Here is an 18,606-nt window from a genome sequence, read left to right on the forward strand (position 1 = left end):
TTCTCCCTGGTGAACAAAGGATTTTATCAGCGATATCTGCTCCCCTGAGTGAGGGATAAATGTCAGGCTACTTGCACTTAAAGAAAAAAAAAAAACCCTTTCACTGGCTTGTAAACACTGAAGCAGCCGTCATGTACCACTCAGGGTGGTCAAAGAAAAAGCAGATCACAAATGGCTGACGTGGCTTCCAGGCCTGATGCTCACAGCTCCTACGCATTTTTTTGGGGTCACAAAATAAATTATTTTCGCGACTCGTATTTGCCGAGTACTTATCCGCGCAGGACAGACGACAGGTCTGCCCAGACTTAAGCCATTGCTCTAGGCGTATGTTTTTAGCTTAAATCTATTTTTAGCTTAAGGTCAGTGAACCCACGCATGCACAGAGAGAACAAGCAAACTCCATAGAGAAAGACCCCAGGCCGGGTTTTGAACCCAGGACCTTTGTGCTACCAACTGGCCCACTGTTCAGCTCAGTAATCCGTCCTTTAATGCCAGCTTAAAAAAGAAAAATGTCAAAAGGGACAGACAGACAAAGGAAGCACAAAGGAGTGGATGGACACAGGATGGAAAGAAGCACAAAGGGTAACATGGATGCAGAAATTGGACAGAGAGATTGCTACATTTATGCAAAAAGAGATAAATGGAGGGATGATAGAAGGACGCACAGATGGAGAAATAGTGAACATATAGACGAACAAAAACAGAGTCACAGGATGCTGGTGAAGATTCTCAGTCATCCAGGTCATGGTCAATCAAAAAAAAAGTAAAAAATAAAGCAACTGGACTTGTTTTCCGTAGTTGAAATTCAACTGAATTCAACTATGGAAAACAAGTCCAGTTGCTTTGTTTTTTACTTTTTTTTTGGAAGAGTCACAGGAAAAGGTGGAGGAACAAATGGACACAACTTTTAGAAAACAGGAAAGCCTGAAAATACCATTATTTTACTAATTTCTTATATTACTTATCCACATCTGGAAAATCCTTAAATTCCCTCTTTATAAAAAGTGTACAAAGAAATGTGGTCATCACCTTAAAACTAGACGTTTTTTTCCTATTTCAGTTTAAATACAGTTCAGCTGTGAAAATTGCACCTTATATTTTCTAGACTACAAACCTACCATGCGCTACAGCAACAGCCCTTAATGATGTAATTCTCTGGACCATTCGCAAAAGCCAAGTAAAACTAAATTTTTATTAATTGTTAACCTTTTTTTATATAACAGATAACATGCAACAGCAAAACAGGCAGAGAAGAAACCTGGACTATATTTTCAAAATGAGGTGAAATCTGCCTTATGGAGCCCAATCTGTAAAAAAAACAAAACAAAAAAAAAAAAAACCTAAAAGAACACTCTGCCTGCGTCCGTCCTACACATTACATCCTGTCTTGTGCACAAAAGTGTGGTTAAGGCTATAAAAAGAAAGACCAGAGGCAATCAGTCCCATTTGTACGAGATTGAACGGGTTGCCGTTTGCGAAGTCTCTTAGTATTTCACTGTGGCAGAATTCAGTAAACCATAACGTTATCTCTGTCAAGGATTTACAATTATCTTAGGCAAATACATTTTAATGTATGAACAGAGGAATTAATTTACATTTCACCAGGTCCATTAGTCAAACTTGGCCATGCTTCACTTTTCACCATTAGAGGAGGTTAATTAGTGTAGGCCAGTAATCAGCATCATTACTACTGTTGACTTCATCTGTCTTCTTCTGCCATTTTTGTATTAGACCTTCTTGTTTAACACTCACATCATGGATGGATGTAAATAATAAAAACATGGCTTTCAGACAGTTTTCTTTACTCATCTACTCTTCAAAAAACAAAAAAAAACTAACATGCTAAAGTCCAGGTTGCTTAAAATACTCCACAATTAGAGCATTTCCCTCTCTTTAGTTATTGCTATATCCATTCAGAGACCTTATGGTTCTATTAATTTAAAAACCTTGCTTACAGACCATCTAGATTGCAAATTAAACGAAAGACATAGCTAACCCCTCAGACAAATTAAAAAGCTAAACAGGAAGCACCCCAGTAAGCAAAGCACAAGTTGAGTAGCTGCAGCAACAAAATTCGGGGCATGTATTGTGGATGATTGGTGCCGTCTACACAGTGGAACTGAAAGGTTCTGTGGACCGACTGATTCTTCCCCTAAATTGTGCAATTAAGTTTTTGACAGCTGGATAAATTTCATTTCATTTTATATTTCTGCTGCAATAAAATATTCGGCTGAGTGGAATAACAGTGATTCAACTTTGATCACAAAATGGGAAACCAAGTTTAAAGTGCCTCCGAGCATATTAAAGGCTGCAGATCATGTAGAGATATCGTGTCAGATAGACAGAGAAATGAGGAAATTGTTGCGATTGTGCAGATAAGAGCCGAGCCAGAAAAAGATGGGCGTCGGAGAAAAGGCTGGAAACTTGGGTGCTGATCTTGTTAATCCGGGAAATTCAGCTTTAATTCCAAGTTGTCCTCTCTCCCTTGTTTGGACTGTGACTGTGCAAACAACTATTTCCTCGAGGATACAAAGTAAACAACCGCTGGTGGGAAAGTAATAAGCTAGGAGGCATCTAGGGAGATGCTCTTCAGACAAAGTCTTTGGCTGTGACGCCTCACGTTTGGTGGCCTCGTTAATTTGTTACGCCGCCGATACATTTACACCTTGTGTACGCCAACTGCAAACTAGAAAATTACAATGTAACACGACTACAGCGTACATGATTATATCTAATAAATCTGCCGATAACCATGCCTTAAAGTCTGTCAATGTACAAAGTGATAGGCAATGTATATTTTCAAAGACAAATTACTGTTTGTCACCGGTTTGACCAATCTGTGTAATATGATTGATTTAACTTTGTAAAGTGCCTCGAGATGACATGTTTCATGAATTGGCGCTATATAAATAAAATTGAACTGTGACGTTACAGCGCAAACCGACTGTCAAACAGTCAGCAGTGCCTGTTTCAGTGCAAAGCATCCAGTAAGTCATTAAAATCTGTGTAAATTTTGTGTTTTTATTTTATTTTTTGTTGATTAGGCATTACCACATTTCAAATAATGGGAAATGCACCATTTTCAAACACCTTTCTAAACACCTGGAACATTTGTTTAAATCTTCTGGTTATGACCAGAACACTGGTGACCTTTGTCGCTACGAGCGCCACCAAACTAAGAAAAAAAAAACTGTTTTTGTCTTTAAACAGATCATATATATATAAAGGATGATATTTACTGAACTTGTTATAAAAAAATCCCGTAGAAAACCCTTCATTTTCTGCTACCTCTATTGAAAGGACAAGCAGCTTAGAGTTATTTAATGGCAACTATTTCAATCTTTAACTTAAACCCACATTTACACAAAGTAATCTCTGTGAACTTTAGGCCTTAGAGAAAAAAACAAACCAGAAATAAATAAATAAATCTATGAACAGGCATCACCCAGTAAAACACACCAGTTCCTCTCTGGTTCTCTTCCAAACAAGGCAATATTGAAGAACATTACAGCCTCTTTAAATGCTGCAGAAATCTAAAACTTTGTGCTAAATTTATGACCACACACCACACAGAGAGAGACTCACAAATGTCAACCACCATTTTGCAGTGGCGTTTCTAAACACAGCCGGAAAACATTCACTAAACATCCTCAAAAATCTACACACACCACCTCATAATGACAATTTAAAAACAATGCTCCTGCAAATGTATATACAAATAAAGAACTAACTCGTATATACTTATTCTCAGCCTTTCCTCCAAAGTTTAAATGGTGCATCCTGCTTCCACCATCGTCTTTGAAATGTTTTTAAGGTATTGTTAAGAGTTGATTGGACGAGGTGTGGAAAGGCGCGCTCGTCTCTATAAGGTTTACCGTGCACATCAGAGAACAAACGAAGGATGAGGTCAAAGGAATAGTCTTCAGACCCCTGAGACGAGATTGTCTCAAGTCACAAATCTGGGGAAGGGTCCTAGAAAATCATCTGTTGTTTAGACGGTCCTAACGAACGAGCCCAACCCGTTCAACGTCAGGTCAACAGCAAACATTTTTATAAGCAAAGCCAATTAAACTTTGCTTTCAAGTGAGGAAACATCTATTTTTAATGGAAAGAAAAACAATTAAGATAATTAAAAAAAATATACCAAAAAGGAGGATAAAAAGCTTCCTGGTAAAAGAAAACCTAAACAACAAGGAGAGAACCAGAGAAAACCGAAGCAGAGACGCAAAAGGCGTAAACATCAGTGACCCCCGTCCAAGCCGAGGTTAGCCAAGAAATGTTCAGGAACAGGCTGAGCTTTTTGCTCTTGTATTTCTTCAGCTCTTTACATGTACTGAACAATCATTATCTTAAAGGCATCAAGGGGATTGAGTAAGACGAGCCAACAGCTGTGTGTCTAAGCTAAAACGTTGGAGAGAACCGTGATGCAGTAAGACCACCGTCTGTATCAGTGTGCTGAATTACAGCCTCCATTGTTATTATGAGCCACAATGAGACTGTGATGGTACAGAACAGGCAGGCCAATGTAAGCCTTGGCTTCAGCCTATTCCTTATTTGGTAAATGATTGGTTTATTGAATCCGTTTCATCATGTTTCCTCTTTTTGGAAAGTTGTAAATTCTAAAAATGAAAACCAAATGAATGATGAGTACAACAAACACAGTTTTTATGTTAATTGTGATCCATAGACCTAAACATATAATAAAGACTTTTCACATAGAAATTATGCAGAAGATAATTTTTGCTCCTCAGCTGCTAACAAGTTTAACAATCTGACATTAATCACCGCAACTTCTGTACATTTGAATTAAATTTCTCCCCTACACTTAACCCATCCCTTTCAGGGAAGCGCACTCTGGTGCTAAGGGTGTTGCTCGGGATCCACAGGGGCAGTCTGTTGGGCACTCGCAGCCTTTCTAGGATGCAAGCACCCTGCTCTAACCACTAGGCCACTATCCATTAGTCGAGCTATCTGCTAAGACAACAAGCCTACAGTTGTGTACAAAGCAGATATGCCAACTGTGGTTAGCTAAGAGTGGTGGGAGGCACTTCTTTAGTTTCCACACTATGATTATTCATGACAGGACATATTTCCAAACAGCCAAATTTGTTTTTCTTTTAAGCCGGAGAACACCTTAGTACCCTTATTTCAGCCAGCTGACCAGCAGTGGAGAACGATAAGCGGGGGAGGGGCAACATTTTGTGACTTTATGCTTTATACAACGGCAACAAAAAAAAAAAAAAAAAAATCCAGTCACTGACATTTCTGAACTCTCGCTAAAAAACACTTAAAACCACATGAACAATGTGGTGAAAACTTGTAGGGGTTTTCAAACGGCTAAAGTTGCTTTACTAACTAATCTATGCTGTAGCTGACGTTTAAACCTTACCTGCCACTTCTACGATGTCACCGGGGACAATGTCCCTGGCTTTGATTCTCTGGACGGTTTTCCTGTCCTGCCGATACACCTTCCCCATCTCTGGCTCATATTCCTTCAGAGCTTCAATGGCATTTTCAGCATTTCGCTCCTAAAAAAAAAAAAAAAGGTAGAAAGACGTCACACAAGCCTGAACATTAGAGAGAAATGACATGCTAATGTAATTATTCAGCATGGCACTGTTCAAACATTCGCATCAGAAAAGCTGTAAACTAAGGTGGAACACAGACGATATGTTTTTATGGAACAATGTCAGGGGTTCAATGGTGACATTTTAAGGGCAGGCTATTATTGTTGTCATTATGGTTTATCACATAGCCGTATCAAAGTGCTACTTGTTTAACCTTTCTAGTATCAATGTCACTGGCTGCCAGCTTAAAGGCATATAGTTTCAGTGGCAGGTCTCAGGTTGCGTAACAGGGGGGCAGTTCAGTTAGGGGACGATACAAACCTGAGCATACGCAGTTTTAGATTGTTTTAATATAGGGCTGTTTACTTGTGAAGCTTATTTTTTAATGCGTTTTTATTTTTAGCTTAATTAAGTGCACAGGATTTTGGTCCTGGTCTGGTTGTTTAGGGCGCTTTGCAAATAATGTTGGATTAGAAAGTCTCAGGAAAACATTATTTTTTTTTTTTTTTTAAGGATTCACATCATGGTATTTTAAATAGGTAAATACAGCTTACTTCCTCTACATTAGTCACTGTAGGATTTTCATATACGCAAATACAAACTGCCACCTAACTGCTCTGCTAATGTTAATAAGAATTAACTTGACAAGACGATGCAGGAGATATCCACCGTTATGCCAAGCCTCTTTGATCCAGTTCATGGTTTTATCTGTGATCGTTTGGACTATTCTGCTCACTCTTTGATTTTTTTTTTTCCCTCATAGGGGTCTTTATTAAAGCAGCAGAGACACAAAGGCTGATCTTTAACTAGTTATCTTGTTAGCAAAAAATATGTATAGCATACGCTTAAAAGCGTGGGTTGTGTTATTATAAATATTTAATCTTTAGGTATTCATATAAATAACTGTTGTCTTAAACATTGTCTTATATTCCTATGTACTGTACTAGAAAATAACCATTGTCAGTATTTTATTTCTATCGCCGTCTTCTACTTTTTTGTTTCTTCTAATAAAACATTACTAAACGATATAAAATCTACAGCGATTATAAATGTTTGTCAATTTATGACAGGGATGCAGCCCATCCAGATCAAAGCTCACAACCGCTTTTCCAATGGTGACCACTTCAAAATGACTCATCCGTTTTGAAGCCAACCGTTTGACTATTCATAACCAAATGTAATAAATGCAAAAGGAAAATTACAGATCTGAGAGGGAGGATTAAAAACGCGACGCCTGTTTACCTGCCACACTCCTACGATGGCGTTTGCTATGAGAATAAGCAAGATGACAAAAGGCTCCACAAAGGCTGTGACGGTTTCTTCTCCCTCCTCAAACCAGGCCAGCACCTGCGTGGAAAACAGAAAGGATCGATCAAAAAAATGAAACGCACGGTTAAAACAGTGTTTAAACGCCAGAGGCCGGGGGCCCTGAAGACTGTGGCCTGAGACAAAATAAGTACAATTTGTACAATTACTCCAACAACAAAGACAAGCTGCACATTAAGATGTACCACTGAATAATAATGACCAAGGCTTCTAGAAATATGGCGTCGTTCACCATCTGACATCACTGAAGAATGTATAGACCTTGTCCAACACAGCAGTGTCATAATCCAGCAGAGATGGTCACTGGGTCAGCAGCTGGAAGTTTACCTTGTGGTGCGTTCAAGAGCTTTTTGTTTCCTACCCAAACTATTACTAATTGAAAACTTTGTGTAAGAACAAAACAAATTGCTTCGAACATAAATGAATGGTTACATTGTTGGAGAACAAACTATGGCTCCACGTTAAACATGAAACTAAATTTTGCTTTCGGCTAATTTAAAGACGGAAAAAAACAAAACAAAGAAAAACAAAAAAGAAAAAAAATTACAATAGTTACAAATCTGTTGTAATGTTTACGTTGTTTACATTTGTTTACATTTCAACTGCCTCCTGTTCACTGCTGCACTATATCCGGAAGTCAATTGAAACTTATCCTGTAACTGACTGCAATTTATTTCTGCATTTTTATCCTGTACTGTAATTCACTACAAGGTATCCTGTAGAGTTACTGCAATTTTTCTGAGCTGTATAGAAACGAAATTTTGTTCTGTATGCACTCTGTGCATACAAAATGACAATAAAGAAAGTCTAAGTCTAACTTTTTCAACTGAAAAACATACAAGTAGCAAGGAGGTACCACTCGGAACTAGAACCCCCCAAAATGTCTGCGTATGGCTGTCAGAAATTATCAAAAATATCAATCAGGTTTCTTTCACCGCTAATAAATGCATACATATTTTATTTGTCGGACCAGAACCCTACGCTGACAAAATGACACATCTCATTGACTCTAGATAATTTTTTATCAATAATGATAAGCATAATTTAGGGGAAAGTTGAGGCCAAATGTTAGAGGACCAGAAGCAGGGAGATTCAAGCCACTGCGTCCCCCCCCCCCCCCAGTGGAGCCTTTAGCGTGGACTTTGATCATCTCTCTCCGCAACACAAGCCGAACCTTGTCTTTCAACTTCCATTTTATATCTGCAAGATATTAGGGGAGAGGGACGTGTAAACGAAGATTGAGCTTCTTCTCTTGCCAATATTACAAACTGGGCCAAGTGAGTGAGAAAGGGAGCAGGAACCACTATCTCCTCTTTTAGAATCGGTGCCAGGAGCAGAATGTTTCAAATGAGACGCCAAGTTCCCGACTCTTTTCCTACTAAAAACCCAGTTAAGCATTCCTGATCAAAGACAGATTTCATTTTCTATTGTTTTATTCAATTTGTTTTGCCAGTTACTTGACTTGACATTTAAATTTTAAAAGTTTAAACATGTTTTCCTTGTAACTATTGTTACAAGCAGTCATGTTTAAATACCTTTCACTCTGCAGATGTGACGGCAGGGACAGCAATCACAATATAATACACTTCATCACTTAGAGGCTTTCAAATCAAAGCTTGTTCTACGCTTTAATGAGTGATGAGGTTTTGAGCCAACGGGCCAACAGCCAGTCGTAGAGTAGCGTAATGGCCAAAGGGAAATTAATCTACCACTTTGTTATACGTGCGACACACAGGGATCTGTAAGTTACGCAGACAAAAAAACAAAAAACAAACACTATCCATTGCATTTGTTAATGCTGTCGTGTTGTATTAAATTCAACTAACCCTGAAAACAGGCTTGGGCCGGGTACCAGTACTGAGGTATATCAAGGTTTGAAAAAAAATGTATTCACATTAAAAATATAATGGAGTTTTTGCCGATGCTTTATCACCGGTGGCCCCGAGGATTTCATTAATTCATTAAGCCTGTTGAAGATTCTGTTCAGGGTGGGGAGGAGGTAGCCTTGTGAGACCATCCTGATCTCGCGAGCTTTCAAGGTTTCACTCGCAGATCAGTCTGGCTACTCTCCGTTAAAGAAAATTTGGAGCCGTTCACCAAACGAACGTCCAATCAGCGTTGGCTTTGAGGCGGGTTGAGGTGCGACGCAACGAGAAGTGCGGCAGTTCAGTCTAAAGAACATGGCGGCTTCAGCCGATGAAACTAGCGTTAGCGTGGCTATCGAGCAAGTTTTATCAGAATTACAGAGTATTTCTCTGCTGAGCTAACGAGCCTTTACCTGCAGCAGCAAGAGTAGCTTGGCTTGTGGTTGTGTTTTCGTCGTCGCTCGTAACAGACACGACGAATCTGATTGGTTTATTTGGCCCGTCTATCACCAACATAGGCCAATCAGCTAACCAGTATTTTCGCCCCTTCCCAAAATTACTTCAACGGAAGGTTTCCAGATGGATATGCGGAGCAAATCTATCTGGCGGAGTCAGGTAAGGGAGGAGGGGCTCCTCACACAGGGCCCGGTCCTTCTGCTGTAAGCCTATCCTATAGTCCTGTGCAGCCTCCTCAGATGTGAAATAAAACAGTTTACCGTTGTATGTGCTAAATGTCTTGGTCTGCACCCTTGTCCCCACAAAAACCGTTCTGTCAGAGTTTTAGGAAGGATGACACTGCGCAACCGAAGCAGGCCTGTCAGATCTGCGTTGACTGCTCAGTCCACTTCCTAGCAGTCTGAACCACAGGCTAGTTTTTAATTTATGCCTATAGGTTGGAATCAGATGAAGCAGAAAGTGATTGAAAACTCCCAAAGCACCCCTGATGGGACACTCAATATGCGGTCTGTATCTTGCAAGTTCAATGGAGAGGTTTGTGCTGTTAAACTCCCCAAGAAAAATGATGAGTCTGGGTTTTTTTCCCCCCCCTCTACATCTGTTATCAGCTCAGCAAGCTGTTTTTTGGCTTTTGATGTGCGGGCTGGAGCTCGTGTACTGAAACCAAGACCTGCATAGTTCACTGTGATAAGGACAAAAATATGTAGTCAATTAGAAACCGGCTCGTCTCAGTTTTATCACTACCATTTATTTGCAGTAGCTAGTAGCCATATAAAGCTAATACATGTGGCTTATTAATAACCAAAGTACTGGGAACTATCGGACTTACAAGAACACATTAAATTCAGAGCACAGTCATTAAATAAAGCAGAGCAGAAGCCACTGTGCGTCCCAATTCATCCAACCAAACACCATGACAAGATAAGAAACAGTCCAGAAAACAAAGGTCTGGATAAGAGCTAGAGAAAATCAGCTGAGCCAAACCCTGGTCCTCGGCCCAGTTCGGTGTTGGCTAATGTCCAAATATAGTAGAATGGAGTGGCTGGGATTAGACTACGAGTGTAAAAAACAGGAAGCTGGGGCCTAAAAGTCCTCTTCTCCAAAGACTTTACTTTTTCAAATTGAGAAACTACGAGACTACAGTGGAAAAAGGGGAAGCTGGGTGTTTATAACGGTGGTGGTGGGGTTCTCAAACGCCATCACAAAGGATTATTTCCAAGAAGTATAGTTTATCAACCATCTTGTTGCTTTTAACACTCTGCCTTGTGCAATTCAAATTGTTCACCATCATCTGCATTTCAAAACAAATTAAACAACCATCCGGTTTTAAATCACTGGAACTACTTTACTCAAATGTATTTAATCCAAATTCTTACATCCCAATCGCAAAGAAACCCCTGGAAACTTCTGGCAGCTACGATGCCCTTCCACATCTTCATTAATGTTTCAGACCATATTCACGTGGATTTTTTATATATCATTTAATATGGGGGAAAAACTATGTTTAGTTGAAAAAAAGTAAACTCTGGTTGATGTTTCAAAGCAACTTAAAACGTTGGCAATGTCTTGAAACAAACATGTATAGTAACAACATGGAATAATAAAAATAAAAAGCAAAGCTGTGCTAAGAAGATGTGGAAGGATGGGCTAGCTCAACAAAAAAAAAAAGACAGGGTTTCCCCCATCGCATTATAAGCCTGGACGGCAGACTTTACACCCCCTCGCCCCCCCTCAGCTGAGCATTGTCTATTTTAAATGCCTCGATATTTTAGAGCGACATATAACGGTCAGTAAAGTTCCCGTCTGGGAGACAACATCCCGGTCTAAATAAGCTAACGCGCTAGCTGCTATTAGCTTGACGCACACGTCCATGCTGCGCCCCTCCTTCGACGCACACATCCATGCTGCGCCACTCCTTCAAGCCCCCCCGGCCTGTTCCGTGTGCACCTACTGCCAGAATTAGCCCATTTTCTGGTGGAAACCCTGAAAGCACATCCCATCTAATTTAATCTTAAATTTTGTAAAATAGAGCCTCAAACATGTTTCAGACCTGACTAAGAGGCAACTTGTGTTTTTTGTTTTTGTTTTTGTACAAATGGACATTTAATGGGCATTAGATATTTATGACTGAATCTTCTGCTGTTCTCAATTTGACCAAAACAGTACCTTTAAAGCTGCACACAATGTTCAAATGATCCTATTGTTCCAAATGTAAACAGTCAGCAGGTGTGGATAATAATACAATTAGCTGTTTTCTAGTTATTAACTGTTGTCGCAACAGAGGCAACCTCTATCAACATCTAAATGTGTTACGTCATGCAAGATATTTTCCAATGATATTTGTAATCTCATATTTTTACTTGGGGACATTGTGTACCTGCGTTAACACCAATGCTTCAAAGTCAGCTACTGTGGTCTACAGCAAGAATGTGTTTATACGAGTTCAGTAAACACTACCTTCCAGCAAAACGTAGTTTATTTTCGATTGGAAGGGTCATAATCTGCCATACATCATAGGAGTCAACCCAGGGCTGAGCTAGTGTGAAATTCCCATGAGCCAATTTGGGGGGGGTGGGGGGTGGAAGATTCAATCTCATGGATTTAATATAAATATAAAATGATATCACTTGTCAAAAAAGGAGCAACAATTACGTTATCCTTTTTTCCCCAAATTTCTTATTTCAGTATCTGCTTTCAAGTAAATAAGTTCACTGTGGGCAATATTATGCCCTATTGTCATCCTGTCATTTTGTACCCCTACAGTTTGGGTCATTTTTATACCAGATTTAATAGGGTAAAAATAAAAACATAAAAATAAAAAAACTGCACCATTTGCGAAAGGACGTCTTATACAGATTTCTATAAATTTTCATCCAACAAGGGGACATTTCATTCGCTTCGTCAACCAGCAACTTCAAAGTACCATTATCTAGTCAAAAGCTGCTGTAAGGAAATGAGCTTATGTGACTCCAATAAAAATCTTCAAGCAGGAAGTTGCTGAGAGTTATTTGATCCCATTCAGTGTTGTAATCTCTCAGATTTCATAAACGTTAACAACTAGGCAGGATCTGAATGATAAAAAAAAAAAAAAAATCACTATCAATAAAAAAAAAACATCTGATGTAACGTCTCTTTAGAAAAAAAAAAAAAACACTGATATGGCAATCATCTATTTTCCCAATCATTCAAATACTTCACTACTAAAAGAAATAAATTGATACGTTTAAGTACAGGGAGTACAAAATGGTTTGTGCACGAAATACAAATGTGGTTAGGAATTTTAAAAAGAGCAAATTGACCCTGAGCTTAGATTCCATACAATAAATGTCCGATAAACTGCTTGTTATTAGATAAGCTGATCCATTACAGTTCCCAGAACACAACAGAAGATAACCGGACATCATATAGTGGTATACTTACAAAAGATATACAGGCAGCCAGCAAAAGGATCCTCACAAGTAGATCTTCAAATTGTTCGACCACCAGTTCCCAAAGGGATTTGCCTACAAAGGATGAAATTCGTGAATGATGACTCAATTTTTATATATGTATTAAAAAGGGGGGGGGGGGGGGCTTAAATGAGGATTTGTTAACATTTTCAGCGAAGATCTGCTTACCCTCCTCTGCCGGTAATTCTGCAGAACGTCCCATCCAAAGCCGCAAAGGAGAGAGAGAGAGATGAAAAGGCAATTTAGTTGAACGTGATTACTTGTTGCGGAGGAAATGAGTTGTGATTCGCTACTGCTCCAAATTAATACTCAGAAATCCACGTATTGACAATACATTCGCGTACAAGACGCTTTACGACATTTCCACACCACACTGTGACGTTTAACCATCTTCCCTTTTCTTTGGGTCGCCGTTAACACCGTGGGCCAAAACCAAGCACCAGGCAATTAGCCATTTTTGTTTGTCTTGTTTTCTAACGGACCGCGCTTCGGCTAGCTCCTTCCTTACCGTTGGGTCCGAACCGCTCCCGCTGTTTCTTCACCTCCTCCAAGCTCAGACCCGTGCTCTCGTTCACGTTGAAAAAGCTCAAAACTTCCTCCACCGTCTTCGTGTGCGCGTTATCCATGGCGAACGGTCCACTCGAGGACACGGCTCGATACCGCTGCTCCTAACCTTTAAACCTGGGCACAGTCCCGTTCCTCCCTCCACCCCGTCGTTCTCCCACGCGTTTATTCAAATAAAATAAAAATAAAAAATGACCACGGGAGAAAGATGCCGGAGGAAAAGTCCACGGGCGAGCTGACAGGTAGTTGCACGCGGGGGCAGCGTGGGACGCAGGTGTACGCCGAGAACGGACGAATTAGCGCCTCTCCTTGCTAGCCAGAAGCTAACAGGCTAACGCTACGTTGGGCTCTGCTTGAATTCGCCGGCTGCGTGCCGCTAGCTCTCTCTCCCCGTCAGACCTTTTAGCGACAAGCTCGTATTAACACCGGATCAGTTGAAGACCATCGCTCTCGCCCACGCTCTGTGTTTTTTTTCAAGTCGGTCAAATCCTCGTCCAGTCTTCCCGAATAGATCAGTCAAAACATGTGTTTTAGTTTGCGGCTCGGTTCGTCTCGTCCGCTCCGGCTGCGTGCTGCGGAATCACCAGGGCTGCGATCGACACCAATCGCGTTTCTTCGTCGAATGCGGAGTTCGGTGTCCGCATGTGGAATCTGCTCATTGGTTGGACAGACCGGACGTCCTACTTTCTCTGTCAGCGACGCGACCGCTGTTCGTTGGGGGACGCATCTTGCGTCATAGCCTTACATACAGTCCAGACAGCGTTCGTGATCGGTTTTTTTGTTGTTGTTGTAGGCCAAAACACTGTTAATGATAATAATATCTAAAATAGGGACTAGTTTACCGTTATCCATTAGAAAATGAATGCATTGAAATATAATCTTAGATAACTGATTCGTTTATTTATTTATTTTTATTATTAATGTGTATGATTGATTACTTAGAATCAAATATTTAAATATTACCACCACAAATTAGTAAAGGTAAATTATGAATGGGGGGTTCTTCAAAAATATGCATCTACCGTTTAGTATGGTAAATTAGCTTTGCTGTTAGAGCAATAATATCCACCCATTTAATGTAAGACAGGCATAAAATGGATTCACTCAATAGTGTTTGTGTGAAATGATCAGTGTATGACTTAATATTAGACAATATGTTTAGATAAGGTTTAGATTAGGTAATTATTCCATGCGATTCCTTTTCTTTTCTGAGCCAGCTTTTGCTGTTGAGGGACATGGACTTTACCCACTTTTATAAGGCGAGAGTCAGATTACACCCTGGACAATTTGCTAGGGCCTCACAGGGCCAACACACCGGAACAGACAACAATGTATGCTCACACTCATATCTTTAGTACATTTTGAGTTGGAAAAAGAAAAAAAAGTTCAGCCCACAGTATATATTCTATATTCTTTCACTGAATGATTAACATTTGTCTTTTTTTTAAAACCAAGACAAGTTCAGTTTGATGACAATGACACATCCTCATTGCAGTGGGCAGCAATATCAAGAAATGCATATTTGCTTCTGTTTGTGTACTCATCAAATGTTTCTGAAAATATTGCAATATTGTTATAAAATAACTCCAAAATGATTCTTTTGTTTGTTTTGTTTTTTTCTTCTTTTTATTTTTGTACTTTAATCTGATAGGTTTGCGATTTTACAGGTGATCTTTAAATAATAACAATGCTCTGTACATACCGTGGCTTTCTGGAGGTTTTGGGAAATTTATGTCAAGATCACAAATTTCATAAATAACCAGACATCTTGCCCCAACAATCAGCTGTAGTTCTCAAGGCAGGATGCCCCTTGTCAGTTTGAAGGTGTCTGATTTGATTTTCAAATTCACCATTTCAAAAAAGGACAAGGACCTGATTACCCCTGAACTATTGCTAGTTAATAAATCCCTTTGAATAAATGCACTTGCTACATAAACCAAGATTGTAACGCACAGCAGCTCTTGAGCTTCTAAAAATGAAATTCACCAATCCTCACAGAGCAGGATAAGATAGCAGAGTTTATTATCTACTTTTCACTCTTCTCAGATCTGCTTGTGAAAAACCCCAGCCTCTGTAGGACTGGAGAGTCAAATTAGTGATATGACAAAGTGGTCCCTATCATTCACTCTCTGTCTTCTTATCGTGGCGTCGAAAAGCCTTTATCTATCAAATGAGTCCTGTGAGTTGTCTCTGAAATGAAACAAATCTACTATCTTGGGAAGCTTGGGAGAGAACAGTTTCTTTATCGGTTCCCATCAGACTTTCCAAAAAGAGTCCCAGAAGCTCTGTTGGTATCAAGCTTGCAGCCTGCTTCATCTGTTGTCAAGTTAAGACGAGTTTATCTTCAGACACTTAGATTAATGTGCGCTGCCACAGTCAGACTTGTCTATGTTGATAAGGAAAAACAAGTCTCCGCAGCTTAGTTTTACAGATAAAACAACAACAACAACAAAACAGTAGAATTAATCAATAAACTGTTTGGATGAAAAACAGCTTTGAGGAAAATATAGAATGTAGCGTGGGATATAAGATCCAGTCTGTCTGGTAGTCCTTATGCCTTATTTACCTTTACAATTTAGCAAGGCCTATATTTCTGTGCGCTATTCGACCAACACACAAAATACCTGTTTGACTGAACTAAAATTGTGTTTTTATGCCTGATAATAATAATAATAATAATAATAATAATAATAATAATAATAATAATAATAATAATACATTTGATTTGAATGGCACACTTCAAAATCTTGCAACTTCTCAAGGTGCTTCACAGTTCTGCAATAAACTAGGTTTAAAACAATCTAGAATAACAAATCCTCAAAAACAATGAAGATTAAAAACATACATCTAAAATAATAGTGAATAATATGTTAAGTAAAGAATAAATCCCACATAAAAAAAGACTGAAATAAAACCAAATTATCAGTGTTCCTTTTCTCTAAGCCCCCAAAGCACAGAAACAATAAAAAACAAAGATTGTTCTTCATAGGATGGCTTTAAATGTGAACTGGTCCATGATATAGCACTGCAATCTTCAAAGTGCTGGTCATTCCAACGTTTGCCACAGCAGGATGACATTTTATGAATAAACATAAATTGGGTGCATCAGTCCAAATTGGTGTTGTTTTACTTAAACTAAAGTTTAGCAAACATTCTCGTACAAAGAAAGACACAAGACAGACTGAATCATCGTTTTGCTGTCATGAATCTCTAAAAATGTTGTGCCATAATTATGTAAGGCCTTTAAATTTCATGTGGCCAGTTATTCCAAGTGAATCTGACCACAGATTCCTCTCTTGTACATTACTACTGCTGAGTTTTAGCCTTCCTTTTCAAGGTATCACAAACCTTCCCTAGAGATTTTCGTCCATATTGCCCAGCATAATGCAGTTGTGGTTGATTTCTAGGCTGCACATCCACGGTGCAGATATTCCGTTCCACATCCCAAAGGTGATCTGTGGGATTTGGATGTGGTGACTGTTGGAGGGCATAGGAGTCAGTGAACCCGTCGTCATGTTTAAGAAACCAGCTGCTAACTGTCACAGCTCAGTTGAGACTCCTTCAACCATGCAGGGTCTTTCCAAACCATTACTGTCATATTTAGGGGAATTGTGTGAACTGTAGCCTAATAACTGTGTTCTCCTGATGGGAGTGAATACTTCAAAGTGTCGCATCCCCTGTCTTCACTTTCCGGATGCTCGGTATGATTCAGAGGACTACATACATTGTGCTGTTGCCATGTGACAGCTTGATTTATTATGAATAGGTGTACCTAATAAAGGGGTCAGTGTATAGCAATACTTTATAAATAGCTCGGAAGAGGTGACATGTATGTTTCTTAAAGTCTGATTCATCCTAACTGTTTTTATTTCTGAGGGCTCTTGTGTTGTGAAAAACAAGACTGGACGAAAAGGAGTTATCAAAATGAAATGTAAAATTGTCAACCCTGCAATTAAGTGATAGATCTGCTTGCTTTAGCATTGCAAATGTTCACTTGACTCTCTATGTTGACTGAACAACCTGTTTTTTCAAACCTGATTTTAGTCAAATCAAACCGATCACATGTCAGGAGGAGACTGGGGATCAGCTAGTTTCTGCCGCACTCTATTGGATCAGTAAACAACACCAATCAACCAAAACCTAGATCTTGTGAACGTTGTCGTACTGACTCTATTTGGGACTCACATCTGACTCTAGAATGGTAAATGGCTTGTACTTGTACTTAACTAGTCTATACTGCAGTCAGTCATTCACCCATTCATTCACACCTTAACGGTGGTGAGCTATGTTAGTACCCACAGCTGGAGCAGACTGACAGAGGCGAGGCTGCCATACATCGTCACCATCGGGCCCTCATTACCACCAGGGGGCAATTCAGGTGAAGTGTCTTGCCACAACAACTGAGACTGTCGGAGCGGGGGATCGAACCAGCAACCCAGATCCCTTCGTTCATGCAATTGCGCCACTGTCACCCCGAACATTTTGGTAAACAGAGGGAATGACTTGAAGAAAGTGAAATGCCAGGATCATGTGGGTTCAAAACCTGCCCTCCACCACTATGCTTGAAAGGTTGCATTAGGTGTTTGTGCTGATATGCCATGTTAGTTTTTAACAGACATGGTGCTTTGGGTTATGAACGAAGGAACATGTCCTCCATGGTCTCATCTGTCTGTAGAACATTCCTTGGGGTTCATTCAGAGGCAATTTTGCGATCCAAGTTGTGGCCCAATGTTCTGGAGAGAAGAGGTTTTATCATTTTCTTTTGAAACAAGTCATAGTTAGTTAGTCTTTTTCTTATTGTACTATCACCAATGTTAATATTTACCATCCTAACTGAAGCTTTTATAGTCTGAGATCCAGGTCTAGTTTCCTTTTTTTTAATTTCTCTGAGGATCTTATGGTCTGTTATGGTCATACATTTTTCAATGTCCACTCTTTTGAAGCTTGGTGAGTGTATTAAATGTTTTCCACTTGTGTATAATCTTTGTAACTGCAAAGTGATAGACTCCAAACTGTTTGAAAATGGCTCTTAAACCACTGCAAGGGTGATGGTCATCGACGACTAGTGACGATATTTTACATGTATAGACCATGTGGGCAGTTGCCCTGGGGGGCATTAGAAAGAAGGTAAAGGTGAGTGGCACAAAAGCACAAAATAATAAAATATTATGTTCTTTCAATAAAGAGTGGGCACCCCTGTGTATGGAGTAGTTGAGAAGGCACCTACGTGGTGAGAAAAGAGACCAGATTCCACTTGCTGTCCATCACATTCAGCTCTTTTGGGGTGAGGGGCAAATTATTCTGTGACTATGTTTAGCTTGAGTATCTGAGTACTACCTTCAGCTAAACCCAACAGGGAGATTTTAAGACCTCACATTT

General features: G+C 39.6%; 1 protein-coding gene across 2 annotated transcripts in view; it reads right to left on the reverse strand.

The window, feature by feature from the left end:
* The window catches only part of atp2a2b (ATPase sarcoplasmic/endoplasmic reticulum Ca2+ transporting 2b), a 31,887-nt gene extending 18,009 nt beyond the window's left edge, over positions 1-13,878 (reverse strand). For both annotated transcript variants that reach the window (XR_002428649.2, XM_012871099.3), the window contains exons 1-5: positions 13,172-13,878; positions 12,832-12,849; positions 12,635-12,717; positions 6,810-6,914; positions 5,390-5,528 (exon numbers count right to left, since the gene is read on the reverse strand). Coding sequence is in view for 1 of the 2 variants with exons in the window: in XM_012871099.3 (XP_012726553.2) it covers positions 5,390-5,528; positions 6,810-6,914; positions 12,635-12,717; positions 12,832-12,849; positions 13,172-13,289 (463 nt within the window). In the remaining variant the exon portion in view is untranslated. The remainder of the gene's footprint in view (positions 1-5,389; positions 5,529-6,809; positions 6,915-12,634; positions 12,718-12,831; positions 12,850-13,171) is intronic.
* Positions 13,879-18,606: the final 4,728 nt, after the last annotated feature.

Source organism: Fundulus heteroclitus, chromosome 8, assembly GCF_011125445.2.
Source record: "Fundulus heteroclitus isolate FHET01 chromosome 8, MU-UCD_Fhet_4.1, whole genome shotgun sequence".
Lineage (NCBI taxonomy): Eukaryota > Metazoa > Chordata > Actinopteri > Cyprinodontiformes > Fundulidae > Fundulus > Fundulus heteroclitus.